General features: G+C 37.5%; 1 protein-coding gene across 7 annotated transcripts in view; it reads right to left on the reverse strand.

Annotated features, from left to right (window-relative positions):
- Window positions 1-700: 700 nt before the first annotated feature.
- daam1a (dishevelled associated activator of morphogenesis 1a) overlaps window positions 701-20,875 on the reverse strand; it is a 151,031-nt gene continuing 130,856 nt past the window's right edge. For all 7 annotated transcript variants that reach the window (XM_078233824.1, XM_078233828.1, XM_078233827.1 and 4 more), the window contains 8 exons: window positions 20,212-20,318; window positions 18,330-18,418; window positions 13,531-13,699; window positions 11,831-11,938; window positions 10,464-10,524; window positions 8,379-8,510; window positions 6,142-6,312; window positions 701-2,703 (listed from right to left, as the gene is read on the reverse strand). In XM_078233824.1, the coding sequence (XP_078089950.1) occupies window positions 2,500-2,703; window positions 6,142-6,312; window positions 8,379-8,510; window positions 10,464-10,524; window positions 11,831-11,938; window positions 13,531-13,699; window positions 18,330-18,418; window positions 20,212-20,318 (1,041 nt within the window). In that variant the 3' untranslated portion in view covers window positions 701-2,499. The remainder of the gene's footprint in view (window positions 2,704-6,141; window positions 6,313-8,378; window positions 8,511-10,463; window positions 10,525-11,830; window positions 11,939-13,530; window positions 13,700-18,329; window positions 18,419-20,211; window positions 20,319-20,875) is intronic.

The raw sequence follows: 20,875 nt of genomic DNA on the forward strand, positions 1-20,875 counted from the left end.
AATGGTGCAATATAGGTGCAAATCTTTCTTTCAAGTTTACGTCATGTTGTTCAGTTGTTTCGACGTATGTGCTGTAATATAATCCAGCATTGCTTACAAGAGGATAATTCGATTCAATATACACCACAATACCCTTTACTCCACATCACAACCGTATACGAGAGAGATTAGTTTTCAAATCTGTTAATCTCAGAATTTTATATTAAAATACTTCACATCTAGCATCAGGTAAGGTCTTGAAGTAGGATTTTGAAGAAAGTTTGCAAGTTGCTCTGAAAGACTGTCTAGCACTTCAATAGAATCAACAGTTTTTCCAATAATTGATGAGTTCAGCTTGTCAATATTTAGGTACTGCACTGCACAAAACCCCAAGATGACTTTCTTTTTTGAAATTCTGATTTCAGTCTTCGAGAAAATGAAAACAACTTTAAATGTTTTGACACAAACAAGAGGTCATTCAAATATGTAAAATTTGTACTCATGGTGCACTGCTTCATTAGAAGTTTCTCTAACTCACAGATCTATAATCAAGCAGAAATAATGAATACATACTGTGTGTGCAGCATTGAACCATCATTCTGCTATTAAATGTCAATGTCCAGCATTGGAATTTGAAAAACATTTGGTGTCTGCTGCATTTTGTAAATCCACTACTTTTTTTTTACAAATATTCACCACCTTTTGACACGATACACAAAACAATTGTTCAACTACTTTTCTTTATTGCATTTTACCATTAGGATCTTACAAGTCAAAAAGGTACACGGCTTTTGTGACTGCTCACATGTTATAATGACATCCCACTAAATTACCAAACAAATGAGATCCTTAGTGTACATTCCTGTTTACAAATATTAATCACCATTTTTTGGCATTGTTTTAAAAAAATTCATCAAATAAACCCAAGAAACCAATGAGCTTCTTCTACCGGAACCAGCACCAGTCTAAAATACTTTTTAACAGTGGCACATGGAATTGCTTTCACGCTTCCATTTTGGAAAGGAAAAGCAAAAATGGGTGTTTCAAAGTCAGTAAGGAAGGACAGGGTGTACACTCATGTGGACACACATGTATACATAGACACACACATACATACACACACACACACACACTCAGACCTAAGCTTTTATAGTGTTCTCACTCTTTACAGGACCAATCAGAACACTTATGTCCCCTAGCCAATATTTTAAACTGCACAGTGTCCAAACAGTTTTAAAACAAAACATCAGATCCTGAATCACAAAACGTTACAAGAGCGAGCCCTATTCATAAACATAAACCTGTTTGCAGGCACTTTGGTTAAGGGATCAAGTCACTGTACAGTGAAAAGAAAGGCTCTTCATCAGTTGCTACCAAATTAATGCCTTACGATTTGGCTACAAAATTTGAATAATTTCTGTTACAGTACTTGAATATATATAATGTCTGACACCTCTTCCCAAATATGTCCAAATATAAATAGACTGTAGAGTTCGATTGTCCTGAAATATTCACACTGTCCTTTTTACAATAGCCATTTTCATTTTGCAGTTGAAAGTTATAGTTAGATACGAGGTTATTAAAGTCATTTTCTATTCAAGTTTCAAGTACACAAGTTTTTTTTCCTCTTCCTTTAAACAAAATTCTCCACTTTTCCCCACACCCCCTCCCCCCAAACCAATATAACTGACAAGAACCATTTCAATTATATCTTGTGTCTGGTTATGGTCCTGCTGTAGAGCTGCCAGCAGCAAGAAAAAAGGTTCAACATTTCATTGCCCCTTCAGAGAACCCTTATTATCATCCCCATTAATTATGGAATGTTTTTATAAAAGCAAAGGAAATCTGGATATCACCAAAGTACTATAAACATATTCCCATGATCATACTCATTTTCAGTCAGAAAATAGTTTGAGTAAACAGTGTTTAAAATAAAACATTTGCCAACTAAGAATTGTTTTTAAAAAATGATCAAGGGAAATTACTCAATTCCTTGGAACCAGGTCAAAAGCCACAGATGTTTGAGGGTCTTCAGCATTACACATTTCAATTGTTCCTTTTATGCTCCACTTATTTAAGTCTATCCGGTCGGTCTTCCCAGCATGCTTCAGATTCAAATCCAAGTAATCATCAGCTCCATAAATCTAATTGCATCAGCACCATCTTTAATCCATTAGGTTGCTTAATTTTTCATTCAGTTTGGATGGAATGCTTATGCAGCAGAACATTTGTGGAAGGGTACGTTTTTATTATGAAATCACAAAAACAAGAGTTCTACTCATTAGTTGTGTGAATCCTAGGAATGTTCGAGTGTTTCCTGTGCTTCAGCACCACAAACAAACTTCTCATTAACAGTGGTGCATGCAAACCCAGCTATAAGGAGGGAGGGGAGCCCGCTATGAGGAGCAGCAGCCATTAATAGGGCCAGTCGGCAGTATAATCGGTCAGTTTAATCACAACAGGACAGTAACGCGCAAGCCGGCTGCTACACAGCCTGATTCTGCACTACAGGTGATGGCTTTAATAGTTGAGCTTTGTGACTGGTCGCTCCCGGCTACCATCCACTTGGCTGATGACACGCTTCCGATTACGCTTCAGTTTGAAATCTTTATCAAAAACCTCTCCTGAGCGTAGAGCTGAAACCAGGTCATCAAATTCTCCTCCCTCTTCACTACCTTCTTTCGCCTTTTTTGCTTTGCGCTCTCTCTCTCGTTGTTCTTTAAGCTAAAAGAAAAAGAATGTGAAAATTGTTTCAAACGAAGTTAGATGTTTCATAAATTATACATATGCATAGCAGAATGCAGAATTTACTACTAATCCACAGCCTCACAATATACCTTGTTACGTCGAATATGATGTTTAGTAAAACTTAGTAGTGTGTTTACCCCAGTCCAACGCCAGCATCTCCACATCATTAGTAAAACATAACCATTTTTAGGCGAATTTCATTTTATATTCACTGCAGCAAGTTATAAGGTTAAGGAAGCCATTTTAAGTTGCACATGTCGCTTTCTGTAACCATGTCACATTCTGTACTTCGTTGATTCTGTATTCAGACAGTCAAACAGATGACTAACAGAGGACCTCAACTGTATGATAATTGAAGATTTAATCAATCATTAATTATCTTAAATGATTGGGTTATACTTAAAACTCCATTTGTTTTTAAATTCCATTGTGCAGTTTCTGTAAGAAAGAATGTATGATCAAGATAAGATGGTCAGCAGCGAGTTCACCAAGGCCTTGATCAAACCTTATTTGGAACTGAACACTGAGTAGAATGTATGTACAAAATTAGACAGGAGGCAAAATGAATAGTTCCATTGTATTCCTGTCTGGGACAATTTTTATAAATGGCTGAAACCAATAGAATCAATTTAATTATAAAAATTACCAAACATCAAGTTATAACAAAGCTCATTCAAGTTGAGATAATGGCCAGTAAGGGGTTAAAAACCCAAGGCTGAAAGAGGCCCATTGCTAATTGTGTACGGAGGTGAAATATCCAAAAAGACAAGGCTCTGATTAAAATTGTTGCCAAAGGGGTACAGCAGGTTACGCTTCTTTGACCTGATCAACCAGACTCGTAAAACTCTGTTTTGGACTGATTGCTTTACTTTTTTCTTTCTGTATTGAGATATTTATAATGAGAACTTTTTCTGACTAGGAAAGAAGATAGTGAATTGATTGTATTTGATTAAGAGTGCTTACTGGAATGAATCTCACTCACACCTTATACATACACGGGCTTAAATGATTTTTATATTTTAACTCTTAAGTATCCTTTGTTTAAATAAACTTTTCTTAATTTGGTATCTGAGAGTTCTGTTTTACCTTATAGCTTAAGTGTAATGTTTGAACGTTAATGAGTAAAACAAACCAATGGTGATTGGGTTGATTACAATTGGGCTCAAGTGATTTAATATTTTTCAATGAACCCATACAAATTTCCTACACCCTCAAGTACAATGTTATATCTAAATCATTTGTGAAAGATCTTTACAATTAGTCAGTATGTATCCTATTGTAGAGAAAATATTATTGATACTGATCATAAAGACAAAATGGACACTTTTTAATTAGCTGATAGGAACCTCCCAAAAGAGACATCAAAAAATAGGTTGGGGGAAAATAAGACTGTCTGAATGTCTGATAACAAACAATTTGAATAATATTGTCCCCAACTATGACTCATTTGATGAATTACCAGATTTACTTTGTTAGTTACTGGTGTGGCTCATGTCTATAATAAGACATTATTTCTGGCAAAGTTGAAATACCCTGTCTTTATTAAAAAAGATTTTCAATTTAAAGCAAATCTCCAAACTGGGAAAAAAGATACACTAATCCACAGATTTTAATCCAGTATCAGCTAATTTTAATATTAGTATCCAGGGATCAAAATTGCCCTCAGCTACAAAATGCACTTGTCCAACATCAAATCTTCTTTGTCACATTAGACAGGATAAGATCCACACCAGATCTACAACATTCTAAACTCAAAAATCTGAACTGCAATCATTTGGAAACATCTGGCTTTAAAACAATTTATTACAGGAACTTGCCTAATTTTTATGTCAATTTTTTTCTGCAAGTGTGATGCCACAAACACTTCAGCACATGAACGGTGGGAAAAGTTTGGAACTCCCTCCCGCAAATGGCAACTGATGTCAAGTCCATTGTTAATTACTGATAGGTTCATGTTAACAAAAAGCATGAAGGGATATAAGGCAAAGTGAAGTTGTAGATCAGCCACAGTCTCACCGAATGGTGCAATAGGCTCAAAGGACTAAATGGCCCACTCCTGTTCCTACGGAAATACTGCATCTGTTCTTCATAAATGCCCCCTTCACCATATAAAGAGGTTAGAAAATGGACATTTTAATTGGAAAGAGCAATAATCCTTTCATGGGGAATCCATTATGGGGAATTAGGGGCCGAGTTACCTTTGGTAAGGGGCCTCCCATTTAAGATGGAGATGAGGAAGAATATAGTGTTAAGGAGGATTTTTCTCTCTCAAAGGGTTGTTAGTTTTTGAAATTCTCTTTCACAGAGAGCAGTGGAGGCTGGTCATTGAATATATTCAAGGCAAGCTAGATCTTTGCCTGACAAGGGAGTCGAAGGTTACGGGAGAGTTAAGGCCACAATCAGATCAACCATATCTTACTGAATAGTGGAACAGGCTCAAAGGGCCAGATGGCCTATTCCTGTTCTTCTGATCTTATGAACATTACATTTGCAAATGCATTTTCAAAAAAAATAACCAGACTACGGACTGACCAAAATGAAAATCACTTCAGGCCATGTGTGAAATGCACCCAGAAAACTGGTATCATAAAAACTTGTAATTAGTTATAATAGAAACAAGAAACAAATATAAACCAAGTAGCATCACCAACTCAGCGGTTTTGCTAGAAATCTGTAAATGGTCCTTTGGACTTAAATATCTGTTACATCCTAACCTAAGCTGAGTTCACTTCATACTTTGAAAACAATAAGCCAGGAAGGAACAACTATGCTTGAGGAAATGACTGTATGCCCAGTTCTCCAAGTAGAGTATTTCCCAAGGCATTGAGGTAACTGCCAACAACAGAGCTATTTGAATAAAACCGATGGCACTCTGTCAATAAAGAATATGGGAGCTATCCTCCGTGCTGCAGCCAACATTTATCCATCAGTCACCATCACAAAAAAATCTGGTCATTATTACGTTGCTATTTGTGGGAATTTGCCGAGTGCAAATTTCTTATTGCGCTTCCAATATTACAACAGTGATGACACTTGTTGCAAAGTATCTTGTGGAGTCCTAAAGTTTTGAAAGGCACTATATAACCGAATGTCTTTCTTTCTTAAAAATGCAAAGACATGGAATGATTAGCAGAACATTAGAAGTCAATTCACTGGTAATATCCAGATGGATTTAAAGAGTTTAATAAGTACAAGCATGGAGCTTAAAATAATTGAAATTCACTCCTACCACTGCCTTCTAATGTTTTCCACATATAAAACTAAAATAATAACTATTTAATCTGAAAGTGCAATATTATTTGATAATTTGTTATAAAAAATGAAAAGCATGCAGAGCAGAAATGTCTGTGGCTATGAATAATCAATCACTTGCACACTAGAGTTTAAGTTTCTCTCAAATTCATATCTTCTGACCTGTGCTTCCATTTTTGCCCTGCGTTCCTCCTCCTCTTTTCTCCTCCTCATGTTCTCATTTTCTTGTTTGGCCTCTGCGAAAGCTTGGAGGAATTGATCAAAAATCCCAAAGAATTCATCAGGTTGTATTTTGCCAGTTTCTTCTCCAAACTGCTTTACGGCTTTATTAAACTGGGAGGAATGTGATGATGGAGGAGAAAAAACAAAAAAGTTCTTCTAGATCAATGTATAAATAGCAAGCAGATTTGATATAGTTACGCTGTAGACGAAATTGCTCAAACAAACAAACTTTCAATGGCATGATCAGAAAATCCAATTTATGATCAAGACACCAAATCTTATTTTTCACAGATTTCAGCTCAATATATAAACCTGCAATCTAATGCACTTGCCCAAGCACCAGCTGCTAACACAGGATGTAATTATTTCTGATGACTATATCTATAATAAATTTCCCAATGGATAAATTTCACATTTTGTGAAACAGAAGTGAGGTTTCCTCGAGACCAATATTCAACACAGGAAACATTTGAAACTTCATAAATTTCTTCCTCATCTTAATTTTTAAGTTTTGCTGGAATTTCATCTGCCCATGTATCAATCCCAAACTGCATTCAATGTTTTTCTGGTCAATCATTTGATATTTTCCAGTTCCCAATCTCTTCTGGGAGAATGCCCCCATCTCCACCCCGCCCATCAGCTAGAGACCAATAAAATTATGGTAGAAATCTGCATCCTAATACAGTATTTGGCACCATTCTGTGTCTTCCCAATCCAAAACAAAAGCTGACTGCTTGTCCACCATATTCAACTACAGTATTCCAGCAAAGCTCTAGTTATACCAGAGTCTTCGAAGATTACATGACAGTTTCATAGCGTGCACAGAATTACGAGAGCAGGATTTCCACATTAATTAATATGCAACCTAGTTAGGTTAGTATTCTTTGTTGCCGATTTCAGCATGCCTCTTTGGCCGCCACCCATTCCCTCTTTAGTCTTGTTTTTCTCCTCATATCTATTCTTCCTTTGCTTAGTCGAGATCTAATAAAAGCAGCAGTAAAACAAGTAACACACACTGTGGTGCTCAGTAATTCTTTCTAGATCATAAAACTATAGTAAACGTTTTATTAGTAAAACATTCATTTCTGAAGTTGCTTTGATGTAGCTTTTCTTTCCATCTTATCATACAGTTTCACTATTAGTACCATCTGTACACATTTCTTTAATAGTCCTGAGGCAAACATATTCATTTTATTAAAACAGGAACCAGGCATGTAGTCAAGCATTCACATAAAGGATGTGTAACCACAGAAAGTTCTGAGAACACCAGGTGGTCAAACATATATTGGTTACTGAGCTAATTTCTACATGGACAACATTTGTGTTCAGATATTAAGTAATAACAGGATTCTACAAAAGGCAGAAACTTTTCACTTCCTAGGTTGATATGGATGCAAACAAGAAACCCAAATTTATAGGGAAGCTTGCATCATAATTAAGTATTTAAAATAAAGTACATTAAAAAAGTGCTGATTGCCATTGAATTTTCAACAAAATCTGTGCTTAGCAGCAGGGTCCAAGAAAGCATTACTTAATAAAATAACCATGTTCAAACATTGCAATAATAAAAAGCTATCATTTTGAATCAGTTCTTTTCCCATAGCATATTATACAAGTTATTTTTTAAACATATGTGCTATAAACATTTCTTTTGCATTTGCTGCATTGCCATAGATCTTAATCTGATGGATCCAGTTTTTTCTCCTGTGCAAGCACTGCCCAGAAACAGCCACCTTAACTGCAATAATACAGGAGACAAAAATGGCAAATCATTTTATTTATACTGACTTTTCCAGTAAATATCCGGCTTCAGTTATGTAATTCTAAAACCAGTTAATAATGGCAGTGCTACATTGCCCCATGGTTATTATCATATGACACCATGTGATAATATGGTGGATATGGAAGGAGGTCCCACTCCATAGTTTTTAATCTGAGTCCTCCTGTGTGGAGTGTTGCGAGTAGCCTACTCCTCATTAGCAAGTAGTAAATGTGGTACCTACAGCTGTGCCAGAGCAGTGCCAATAGCAATCAACAGGATGTTCACTCATTCAGCAAGTCCATGGCACAGAGATATCGAAAGGTGCAAGGAAAGAAAGCCAGAAAAAAAGGCTCCGAGTTTATATAGTGGGGGATACAAAATTGAAAGGAAACTTAAAACTGTGCATGCTATTTACCAGATCTTTAGCTTCCAACAGAAGATCCTCTGCATCAGAGAAGCTGAAACTTGCAACTGTGATAAACTGACTCACGACAGAGACAAACTTGTCACCGGACTGTGCAGGTTGTGATTTTTGGTATTCCAGCTCCTATGAAAAGAAAGGAAAGCAATAAAGCAATCTATTTTTCCAATAACCCTAGTTTAAGAATGTGCATAGTTAAATATTTCCCCTCTGCACAGATCTTCACAGTTGTAATCGTTGATCAGTGCTTACAAAATGCCTTCAATATTGAGACCCAGGACAGAGAAGTTTTGGGGTGGGCGTGGGGTGCTGGGGACAGACTGGCTGATAGCAGTCAAGTTTTTCTGCTCTTTTCTAGCTTTGGGAAACGGTGTTACATTGTGGATGAAGCACTTTTGCCGAAACAATTACTGGTAATCCTAGTTGAAGTGCATTCTCATCACACATTTTTGTTTCAGTGCAATTCATAAATTAGGGACGTTCCTGGAATAATGCTGCTTCCATTTTCATTTTAGTGTGGCTACTGTGCATTCTCAGTCCGTTTTGAAACCATACAGCCTCTTCACTGCTTTCCCCCCTCCTGGAGCACTCCTTCTGGCTCCTCCTTTTCTCGCTCGCTGCTTCCTCCTCCCAGACCGTCCCCCTATCCCACTCGCCACTTCCCTCCACCGATTTTCCTGTTTGCTGGCTTCCTCCTCTCGAATCCTCACAGTGAGCAAGGCCTTGGGAAAGAGGTGACACGAGACACACTGGGTGAAGGAGAAAGTGGAAGGGAGTGTAATGGGTGGCAGGAAGTGGTGAGCAGGAGGGTCGGGGAGGCAATTGGTGAGGGGAGTTGAGTGATGGCAAATGGGAGGCAAGCAGAAAGAGTAGGCCAGCTATCAAGAGTTCTTAAATTAGTACGAGTTAGGATTTTCGGATCAGCTAGGTTCAAAGCAACCAATAAGTTTTTAATGTAAAAATTACAGATCAGGAAGTTGGCTCTTACTACATTGTCTTCTTAGACAAAAGTGATTTTGGTTTAACATGCTTTAACATGTTTTTGAAAAACACAAGGAGAGCTAAACAAGGGATAGCTGTACATGACAATTATACAAAACCACTTTTAAAAGCTGCATAATATAAACAGAGAACAAGAGTATTGCCTCTTTCCAAGTTTTTTTTGTGCTATCCTCCCACTCTGTCTTTCATCCTTGGCGCTTCAAAGAAAACAGGAACAGTGCAAAGATCACAGCAAAGCTTGTTACAAAAAAGCCACCCGTTTTGAATAATGTGCACTCATTCCCATCTGTGATGCAGTGATATAATTTTCAGCACAAATAACATGGCCCTTATTTTAACTTAAAAGTCAGACTTTTCCTTTCAAAATACCACAACTGAATTCCAAATGGAACAATGAAAGGGAGACATTACAATGTTACATTCTGATTTGTCACAATACACAATTCTTATAAAACCGCACTAAAATATCATTAAAAGATTGCATAATTCTCAAAATGCAAACTAATCTAGCTTGATAAAGTGCAATTAAATGATTTATCATAGAATATAATGAAATGTGTTAAGATAGTTCAAGAATATAGTTCAAGAATATAGAGAAGGACAAACCATCCCTAGAAACAAGTGACAAATTGTTTCCCCCTTTTAAATGTGTGTAATAATAGAATTACACAGGAAAGCTAAAACAAACAAAAAAAGCAACAAGCAAAATCAGAGTTGGCCAATGTGCATCCTGCAGCTGAAATGCGAACCATGTACAATGTACAACTCCTGGTTAGCTCAAAGTGTCAGCACAACAAAAACACTGAAATATTTTGTAAAATGTGAAAAACATTTAACTAGCAAACTTATTAAAAGGTGCATTTGATAAAAAGAAATCAGGGTGTTCTGGTGCAGAAGTACACAATATGGGAAGGAATAGGTACATGTGTAATGTAGCGAGGAAGGAAGCACATTTGATGTTAAAGGAAATAGGATAACACTAATGACTGCCACGGCTTCCCACCCTGACTTCCTTTGAATATATAAAGAAAGCATCTAACAAGGATTACAACAAATAAAAGTAAAGGGAATACTTACATTCTCCACACACTTCAGACCACTTCTCAGACTATTGAATTCTTTTTCCAGCTCAATCAAACTACAAAAAAAAAACACATCTCTGATAAGTGGATATAATTTAGAGAACAACTTCTCAAATTATTAAAATTAAATTCCACTTCAAACTTTGTTTTTTAATTCCCACTTCCCCAAGTTTAGAGGTTGATATACTGACAAAGGCTTTTGGAATGGAAAATTAACTCTGAAAGAGTTATGAACACACAAAGCAACCCACTCATTTGAGCTGTTCTTTAATTCAGCATTTATAAAGTTAGGCAAAGTTAACTGCTTCAAGACACAGTCATCTCCCCAATTGAACTCTACACCACCCCACCAGTGTTATCAGATCATGGCCTCCACCACTAAAAAAGACAATGGCAGCAAGTGCATGGCAACACTGCCACCTAAAATTTTCCCTCCAAGTCATAGCTTATTCTAAAATGGATCAAAATCACAATCTCCCTATCTACCAGCACCATTGGAGCATCTTCACCGTGTGGATTGCATTAATTCAAGAAGGTAGCTCACCAGTACATTCTTAACCAAAACCAGCGATGGGTAATCAATGGTGTTTGTGCTACTGGTGCACATACCCCAAGAATTAAGTTAAAGGCATTGCATTTGGCACATTATCCTTCATCTAGGGGCAAATTGGCATGAGGAATGGAAGTCAAGAGCAGAGTTTTAAAAAAATTATTTATTAGGGTCACAAATAGGCTTCACTGCAATGAAGTTGCTGTGAATATCCCCTAGTCGCCACACTCCGGCACCTGTTCAGGTACACTGAAGGAGAATTTAGTATGTCCAATGCACCTAACCAGCATGTCTTGAATGCTGACAAACTGTCATTATTACTGCAAAATCATCTATGGAAACAAGAAAACGTGTTTGAGCTGGAGAAAACTAGTGAACAGTGTTTAGGTGCGCCCTGCAATGACTTAGTTTGCAAACTTAATGCTTGTGGGATTGTGGGAGGAAACCAGAGCACTCGGAGGAAACCTATGCAGGGAGAACGTGCAGACTCCACACAGACAGTGACCCACGCCGGGAACTGAACCTTGGTCCCCTGGTGCTGTGAGGCAAGTGTTAACCACTGTGCCATGAGAAGGGCTGCTGATATTTTTTCACTTGCATGAAACAAAGCTTTTCACTCCTACAGCTGTATACTATCAAAGGTGACACCAGAACAGAAATGATGCTGCTCACAACAGAGGGGCAGCAGGGAAAAAAGAATCACAAGACACGACCCTGTTTCCTTGCTGTCACCAGCACTCAAAAGTGGGCACAATTTCTGTTGTTTGCGGCAAGGATCTCCAATCATGTAACCACACATCTTGAAAACTTACTTTACTTTGGCTGCATCAGGAATGCTATGCAAGTCATCATATATGTTCACCACTTTTGGGTATTTCTTCTCCAAAATTGTGATCAAATAGTGCAAAAGAGTAATGTTCCTTAAACAAGGAAAAGAATGTTCATTATTTTTAATCAGTCGAAGATACAAAGCAGCAAAAATCTACGACACCATCCAACATAGAATCTTAGAAGTGATTTGGCATCTGCAATCACAAAACGGGCAAGATATTTTAATTCTTCTCAGTTTGGACCGAAGTATAATGTAAAAGAAACTCCAAACACAACTAGTTCCCCTGATGTGTTCAACATTCAATGTCTGAATGTTCAGAATAAAACAGGTACTTCCTTCCGGCGTAATCATCTTTAATTTAAAGCAAAATCTGCTCCCTCTGACATTTGACCATTCTGGAGATATTACACAAGATGCACATTAAGACACAATGTCAACGAGGGCAGACTGAGGCGTCATGAAGTGGGCAGGGAGGGAATGGGAAGGATAAGCAACAAATTTCAGTGGGAAAAATGCAAATTTGTGCAAGGCACATTCTAATACAGGAACATTAAAAGCACAAAAAGCATAATTTAACATTACAATATAAAAACATTTAATTGCAAAGGGATGTAAACAGACTAATGGAGTTCAGGTGTGAGGTCACGCATTTCAGATCCAAGACAGAAACAGTGGAGAGGGACTAGAAGCTGTGTATGAGTCAAGAAATTTAGGTGTCCATAAATGGAATTTATTAAAAGCAAGGGCACAGGTAGAAAAAAAAATCAAAAGTCTAATTGAATGTTGGCTTTTATCTCAAGGGAGTTGGAATTCAAAAGGCAAAGGTAATGTTTCAAGTTCTACAGAGCCTTGGTCAGACCCGATACGAAACACCAAACTGAGGGGTAGAGTAGTTTAGGAAGAATATACTGACTTTGAACTGGACAAAACAGTGATTTACCAGAATGATAACGGAGCTTGAAGGGTATAATATGAAACCAAGTTGCATAAGCTTGGTTTGCATTCCTCCAAGTTTAAAAGATCATCATGAAATCTAATCGAGTTAGTTAAAATGATAAAGACTTTGATTGGGTAGACATAGATAAATAATTTTCTCTGGTGGGGGAATCCAAAAACAAGGGGCACTATTTTAATATGAGAGCTGGGGCTTTTAGGCAGAAAACCATTTTCACAGAGTAGCAGAAATCCTGAACTCTTGCCTACCCTCCACAAAAAGTCATGCATGCTGGGTCAATTCAAATTTAAGCTGGGATTGATAGATTCTTGTTAAGCAGACGCATCATAAGAGATATGAAGCAGGTGAATGGAGTATGAGCTTATGATATGGCAGAACAGGCTTGAAGGGCTGAAATTCAAAAGGAGTTGGGCTGCAAAATATTTTCATGAAAAGGTTATTGCACAACTTTTGAAAAAGAAAATGGAGGCATATTTCCATAATACTCAAGAGACCAAGAAGATTGTTGCACTAATTTCAGAGGTTAACGTATAAACCCTATCCCTGGCTTTGAACATTAGGACGACCAACCTCAAAGGCCAATTTTGTTTCAATTTAACATTAGCCTCTAGAGCCAAAGCATAAAACACTAAAGAAAAATCATTGAATGTAACAGGGAGCTGCACTGTCTCTAAAATTGGCAAAGCAGCAATGAACAATCTCATTTTGAAAGAGCAATGTCTTACTTTTCAATACTGGACTTGGTGTCTGCAATCTTGTTGAGACTAGAGAGTTTGAAACCATAAGCATTGCCTCTTTGTCCCTTATTCATGTAATTGCCAAAAGCTAAAACCACCTCCAGCAGCTGCAACAGATTTTTGCTTTGCAGAACTTCCTTGGAACTCAAATGAATAGCTGGAAAACAAGAAAAAGAAGTCACGTTAGTGAAAGGAGGTCTGTTATTAGTATACCAAATCCTAACTGAGGTACATAAATATTTAAAATTAAGCGGACTAAAGCTTTAAGCAACAAAATTGAAATGAAACTCAAAACATGTTCTGATGTTATTTAAAAACATGCAATAAGCAACGGTGGTTTTGCAAAAATGGAAGGGTAAATTTACACCAGATTACTTTAAATTGTCACTGGGTGCGTTTTGTGGCATTGGAGGTGGCCTGCCACTGGCTGGTGGTGGGTTTTTTCAGTCCCGACAACGTTTGTGGGTTTTTGCATGGCTTGCACCCTCTGCCACTGAAGAACCTGTCATAGGGGGTTGCCATTGGCGGGACCAGAAGATTCTACCAACGGGAAGGGCTGGAAAATTCTGACAACTGAAATAAACCAGAACATGTTACTGAGTTGGATGATCAGCCATGATCACGATGAATGACGGAGAAATTTTGAAGGTCTGAAAGGCCTACTCCTACTTTCTATGTTTCCTAGCTCATTATAAACTCCATCTACCAGGCTTTATAGTAATCCCTGATTACATCTCACTCAATGTAAATATTTATTTAAAAATGCATCTCTAATTGCAAATTTCATCTGATAGTCTTGAAACTTGATTGTTGCGTTCTAGGCATGGGAAAGAGATTCAAGTCCTTGAATTAAATTGGTCCAGAGAGTTTTGTTAGAAATTTTGAGAGTTGAATCTACTTGCGATTTGCATTGAAACGGCACAATAGCAATGTTATTAAGTCACATGAATAAGTAATGTTTTTTGTCTGGGCTGACATTTACTGAAATCTGTCGTACAATTACATTTCCACAAAGATTGCTCAGAATATGGTATAATACTTGCTTGCTTATTTTAAATACTCTGTCCCTCGTTTGAATTAGATGACCTAAAAGTTTAATGTTTTGAACCACAAGGTACAGCAACAATCATGGCTGATTTTAACTTCCATATAGACTGGATGAATCAGATCAGCAAAGATAGTCTGGAAGAGGAGTATAGTGTGTGTTTTTGGGACAATTTCTTAGAGCAGATATTCTGGAGCCAACGGAGAGCAGGCTATTTTAGACCAGGTAACATGTAATGGGACAAGATTGATGACATCATTGTAAAGGAGCCTTTACAAAGCAATGATCATAACATGATTGAATTACATATTCAGTTTTAGGGTGAGAAGTGTGGATCTAAGACTAGTATTTTAAACTTGATTAATTATAGACAATTGCAAGGGTATGAAGACAGAGCGGGCTAAAGTGAGTTAGGAAATTAGGTTAAAGGATAGAAGAGTAGAGATACTGAGGCAGACATTTGAGGAGATACTTAATAACACTCAGCAAATATACATTCCAGTGCAAAAGACTTGAGCTGAAAGATGCACCATCCATAACTAAGTTAAAGATGGTATCAAATTGAAAGAAAAAGTGTACTTGTGCCAAGATTAGAAGATTCGACAGAATTTAAAAACCAGCAAAGAATGACTAAAAAAATGAGGGCAAAATTAGAGTACAAGAGAAAACTAGCTAGAAATATAAAACCAAATTGCAAGAGTTTCTACGAGTATTTAAAAGGAAAAGAGTTTCTAAAATGAGCTTTGGTCCTCCAGCAAATCTGGGGAATTAATAATGGCAAATAAGGAAATGGCAGAAGCATTGAACAGATATTTTGTGTCTGCCTTCACTGTAGAAGACACAAATAACACCCAGAAATACTTGTAAATCAGGAAGTGAAAGGGTGAGGGGAACTTGAAACAATTACAACCACCAAGAAAAGGCTACGGAGAAGACCATTAGAACTGAAGACTGACAAGTCCCCAGGACATGATGGACTTCATCAAAGAGTTTTAAAATAAATAGCTGCTGAGAAAGATGCATTTTCTGTGACTTTCCAAAATTTCCTGGGTTTTGAAAAGATCCCATCAGATTGGAAAATAGCTATTTACAATCTATATCAATGATTTGAAGGGAATTTGTGGTTAAATTTGTTGATGACGGAAAGGTAAGTAGGAAAGTAAGTGGAGGCTGGATAATAGAATATTTTTAAGGCAGAGTTAGGTAGATTGAGAATCAAAAATTAAAGGAGGTAGACTGGAGGGGTAAAAGTTGAGGCCACAATTAGATCAGCCATAATCTTATCAAATGGCACAGCAGGCTCAAGAGGCTGAATGGCCTACTCCTGTTCCTAGTTTGTATGTTCATAAATACCTATAACCACTTGACCTTGAGAGATTTAGCTTGGCTGGTACTGCTCAACTCCAAAGGCCCAATTTTAATTGCTCTTTCCTGGTGGAAACCAGGCAAAGGGTAACTAAATTAACAAGAATCAGTTACCCTCACCGATTCCACTTTGATCATGCAATGCTTCCATATTAATCTCAGTTGAACAGGCAAGCAGAACAACCACAGGAAGGAAGCAGATTCCTATCTTAAATTTGCAGATCAGATTAAATGATATCAGGACCTGATCTACAATTTCAGGCCGAGGCTGAAATAGACAGGTGGAGGGTAAAATGTCAGCTCCCACATCAGGGAAAATCTGCTTGCAGCCAGATCCTGGGCCAGAGGATGCTCAATTTTGAACTGATTTTTCATGTATCCTTGTGGTCCTCACAAGGAAGCCTTGGAGCCTTTGTTGCGCTGGGCTACACACACCACGCCCGGTACCTCGATTGCAGCCAGATCCTCCCTCACAATCATGGCCAAAATATTTCTCCCCTCCTGCCCAGCCCCGAGCGACCAAACCCACCGACAGCATCCATTCTCTCCACCAACAGTCCCCTACAGCAGCCTGCTGCAGCAATTTCCCACTTGCCAACCAGATTGTCAATTTGTCTGGCTGACAGGCAGGAATCTGAATTGTTATATTGAAATGAAACCCTGCTGATATCGGCAGAGCATCCATGTCCCCAGCCTGGCCAGGTATTGCCCCCAGATCCCAATCACCCACAACAACCTCCTTAACCCCACCCCCAATATCGTGGCCCAGGTGTCTGATTGGCTCCTCCAGAAAAACATACTGCATGAAATGTTGCAAATTCTGTAACTACATACAAAATATTATATTTGTATGTTTTAATCCTGTATTTTTACTGGTCGCTGAGTGGTTAAATTGAGTGCCATTTGATTTTTCAACTTGTGCTGGTTAAAATTCATGCACTTAAATCTCGAATCAAAATTTGTGGATATTGAGAGAGGTTCTGAATTTAATACAAGGAGGAGTCAATTTTTCAACTATTGCACAAATGATTTAACAATTACTTTCATTAACGTTCTTTCCAATGAAACAAATGGCTGAACATATTTTCACCCATTTCAACCTGCTTGGGGTGTAGTTAGCACAAATACCCTGCCCTACAATTTTGATATACTATTTAACCTAACTGGATAAAAGCATGGTTTAGCCCGAAGCTCATGTAAAGCTTCAACCTAACAGAGCCCTTTCAGCAGCTGCAAAAAAAAAGAGCAGATTTTGTGTAGGAAGTTTCCATACTACAGTTAAAGGCCCCTTGGTACATGACTGATCTAGCAACTCACTTTCCTCAAGCATCATTCTATCAGTGTACAGATGCCTTGTTTCCCTTGTGGCGATATCAACTTACCACACAAAATACCCTAAATCGGCAAAGGCAGACATGTTGGATGCCTTGCAACAACAAACTCTGGACAATACTTAACCATCACAGTTTCAGCAAGCACTAAAAAGTTGAACTTCTGGTGGGGCTCTCCTGTTCAGCCATAATTTGATGCAGGAGCCACGGAAGATGGCGTCTTTTTGGGGTTTTTGCAGGTCATCTGCCAAAGTTAATTCAGATGAATAGAAGCCCATGGAAAATCATCCCCATCATATACTTTAGTAAATAATTATACATCATTGCCACTGCGGTGGTAATGTTGATCTGCATCAGAAATATATGAATATGCATCAAAACTGCAAGTTGTGAGACTATCTTCAGTGGACAGTTTTACACCTTGAAGTTCACACCAGGTAAGAATTTGGCATGTCGGCAAACAATGTTTTAATTCTAATGTTTTGGGTACTATTTGTGGAACGTTAAAATTTGAGGGTTCTCAATCATTCACCAATTTTAGTTTTCTACAAGAGTGGGGGTTCATTGAGGTGGACAAACCAAAGTTCCAATTACTTTATACTTTCTATCAGCATGTCTCCAGATAATTTTAGTGGAAACTTCCTCTAGTTAAAAAGCTTTAAACATACTGAAGTTATAATTCTTGTATGGGCGCAGTACACTGGAGTGAACCAGTACCAGAAGGAAATGTAATTGGGTGTAGCAGTACTCTGGTAAAATGTATTGTGTTTACACGTACGAACCAAAAACCATTGAACCTTTTGGTTGAATGTTGCAAATTTTATGCACTAAATAAAAATATGCTTATTGCAAGTCTACTGGCAGTATTTTAACACACAGCTAGACAATATAAACAGCATAAGCTTGCCACATGCAATATTGAAAGAAATGACAACAGTTTTTCATTGCTGATTCTTAAGTCACGATGCTTGTTTCGCCTTGTTTGAATGCTGACAGGGCTAAAAGCCATTGTATAGCAAGAAGGATGATAAGAGCAAAAGATGTACCTTCAACTTTGGGTTTAACCTCAGCAACTCTTTCAGCAAATTTCTTCTTGAAATACAGGGTGTGTAATCTTTGCTGGTAGTGAGGAATTCTAATGACATTTCAAAAAAAAAAATCAATCCATGTAAACATGAACAGAGTATTGACAACAATTTTCAGATGGAACATGCACTAAGCAATCAAATCAGATCATTCCAACATTAATGTGCACATTCTTTCTACCAATGACATTTTACATTAGGGTGTGACATCCCCAAACTTAAATGTATTTTAAATCAGATACCTGAAAAACTAATATCCTTTACACACACAAATAAGGGAGTTCTAAATCAACCTGCTACTTCCAGTTATTTAAGTCTTTGGGGGTGAAATTCAGCTTTGATCACAAAATGAAATTAATCACTCATTGTGTACTCAGAAAATTTTTCTTTCTTTCCATTCAATGGAAAGGTGAATGGGGGTAGGCTCTAAAACTGATAGCAATCTGTTACTGTTCATTTTCACCCCCACAGAAGCCAAATTTCACCCCTTTAGTACTCAAGTCTACTCCTTAAAGTAATTTGTTTGAACAGTTGCCAGTCTCCACAGTATCAAATTATCAGAAATGTATCTAAAATCTTTTGGTCTATAACATTACCAAATAAAATTACTACCTAACATATCAAGTACAAAAAACATTTGCTTCTGACTATAGTTCAGTTTCAAGAAACAAAACAAAGTCTTTGTGCATTTGAGCACTTTTATTGACTGCAGGAAGTTTTGACTTAAAAGGAATACAACTGCTTTAGCACATTAAATCTTTGCTCAGGTTCTTGAGAGAATGTGTTTTTAAACTTAATTTGTATTTTTTGAGACAGATCATAACTAAAACCAAACTGAAAAGGGAACAGAAAGGGAAACAGCAGAGGAATGAAAAAGACTCTCCCAGTTTCTAAGGAAATAAAAACAAACTTGAAGTTTGAAAGCCAAAATTTCTGGCAAATTGAACTTATTTAAAAATTCATAGAAGGACACAGATCAGTCTGAACTGGGCATTACAAGTTGATGAGTGCAGGCAAGGTGAAGGAGACTTGAGGAAGGCAGTATCCAGATCCAGAAGCCTGAGAATTTGCTGCAGCAGTTGCTGTTTCTTCATGGTAACATTGATGGGCCTCTCCCAGACGAAGTCAAACAGGTTCTGCAGATGTGTGCCATTTGCGGTGAAGAATGCGCCTGTGGAACTTGGGTTGGTTATGCACTGCTGTTGGCTGGAGATTAGACCAATTGCTAAAAAGGAGAGGAACTGAAATGCTTTGGGAGGAAGACAGAGTGTTCAGGACTTTGAGAGTGAGTGTGATGGCAAAAATCTGAGTGGATTGCTCAATTAATTTGCAAAACGTATTTTAGTTACATCTGCCATTTGACATGTGATTCATAGTTTATATTCAATCACAATTTGTCTGTTAATTCATGTTTAACTCATTAATTCTTGATGTTAGCATAAAGGGTAGATAGTATTTAACGTTTCTTTTTTAACTCTTGTATGGAAAAAATCTTCTGTTTTAAAGATTGGAATTTTGTGACTGTATTCTCCTAGCAAAGAACTAAGATTTTGAATGTCTATTTAAAAATGTTATTGGTCTCTACCAAGATCAAAGCATTCCTTTATCCCCTTTTTCTCTTTTTCTGTCCAAAATGAAAAAATATTTGAACAGATTACAATTTCCCTGAAGAGTGCCCTGCAATTTACCTCTTTAGCTAACACAAGGATTCCCACTTGGGGAATTTGCAGTCAAAAATACATGCCCTAATAGCATAGGGAACAGCATGTTGACAGACAAAAGCACTGTGCCACTTAACTATTTTGCCTATGGATTTCTGGTTGCATTGTTTTGATGTTCATACCTGCTCATTTCGTACAAGAATCTGTCTGCTTTTGCCATGCGCTCAATTTCATGCTTGTGTTCCTCCAACACATCAACATCACTTTTCTCAGGGACAAATTTCAGTAGCTAAAAAGGAAAATCAAAATTAATTTCTATAAAAAGTATAAATTATTTTATCAAAACCATTTATAACATATAGTTTGAATATCTCAATTTAATTTTTACTAAGTTTGTGAAGAAACAATTAAAAATATTGACCCCGAGTTTCGTCACAACGAAGAGCCTCTTCATCGTGAGGAAAAATAGAACAGCACAAAAATCCCAAGTCTCATCCCCGAACACAGCACTTCCCATCTGCACAGGAATGGGATGAGGCACATTTTACAGAGGCAGCTGTTTAAATAATCAGATGCCTTCACAGAAAAGGGATGATGATAGTCTTAGGGTGTAAAACACAAATGCGCAGAATAGACCTGGAGAGAGCAGATCTGGACTTTGTAGATTTGTTTGGATAGTCAAAAGGAGTTGTCAAGGCATTTAAAAGTGCCGTCCTAATTGTTAAAAAAACACCTTGCTATTTCACTCATCTGTTGAGATAAACCCGAGTGTTTCCATTACTGGATTATTGCCAAGTGACTGATTTCACAGCCATCCATTACCACAGTAGGGTGCCAATCATTTCA

Source organism: Mustelus asterias, chromosome 18, assembly GCF_964213995.1.
Source record: "Mustelus asterias chromosome 18, sMusAst1.hap1.1, whole genome shotgun sequence".
NCBI classification, from domain to species: Eukaryota; Metazoa; Chordata; class Chondrichthyes; order Carcharhiniformes; family Triakidae; genus Mustelus; species Mustelus asterias.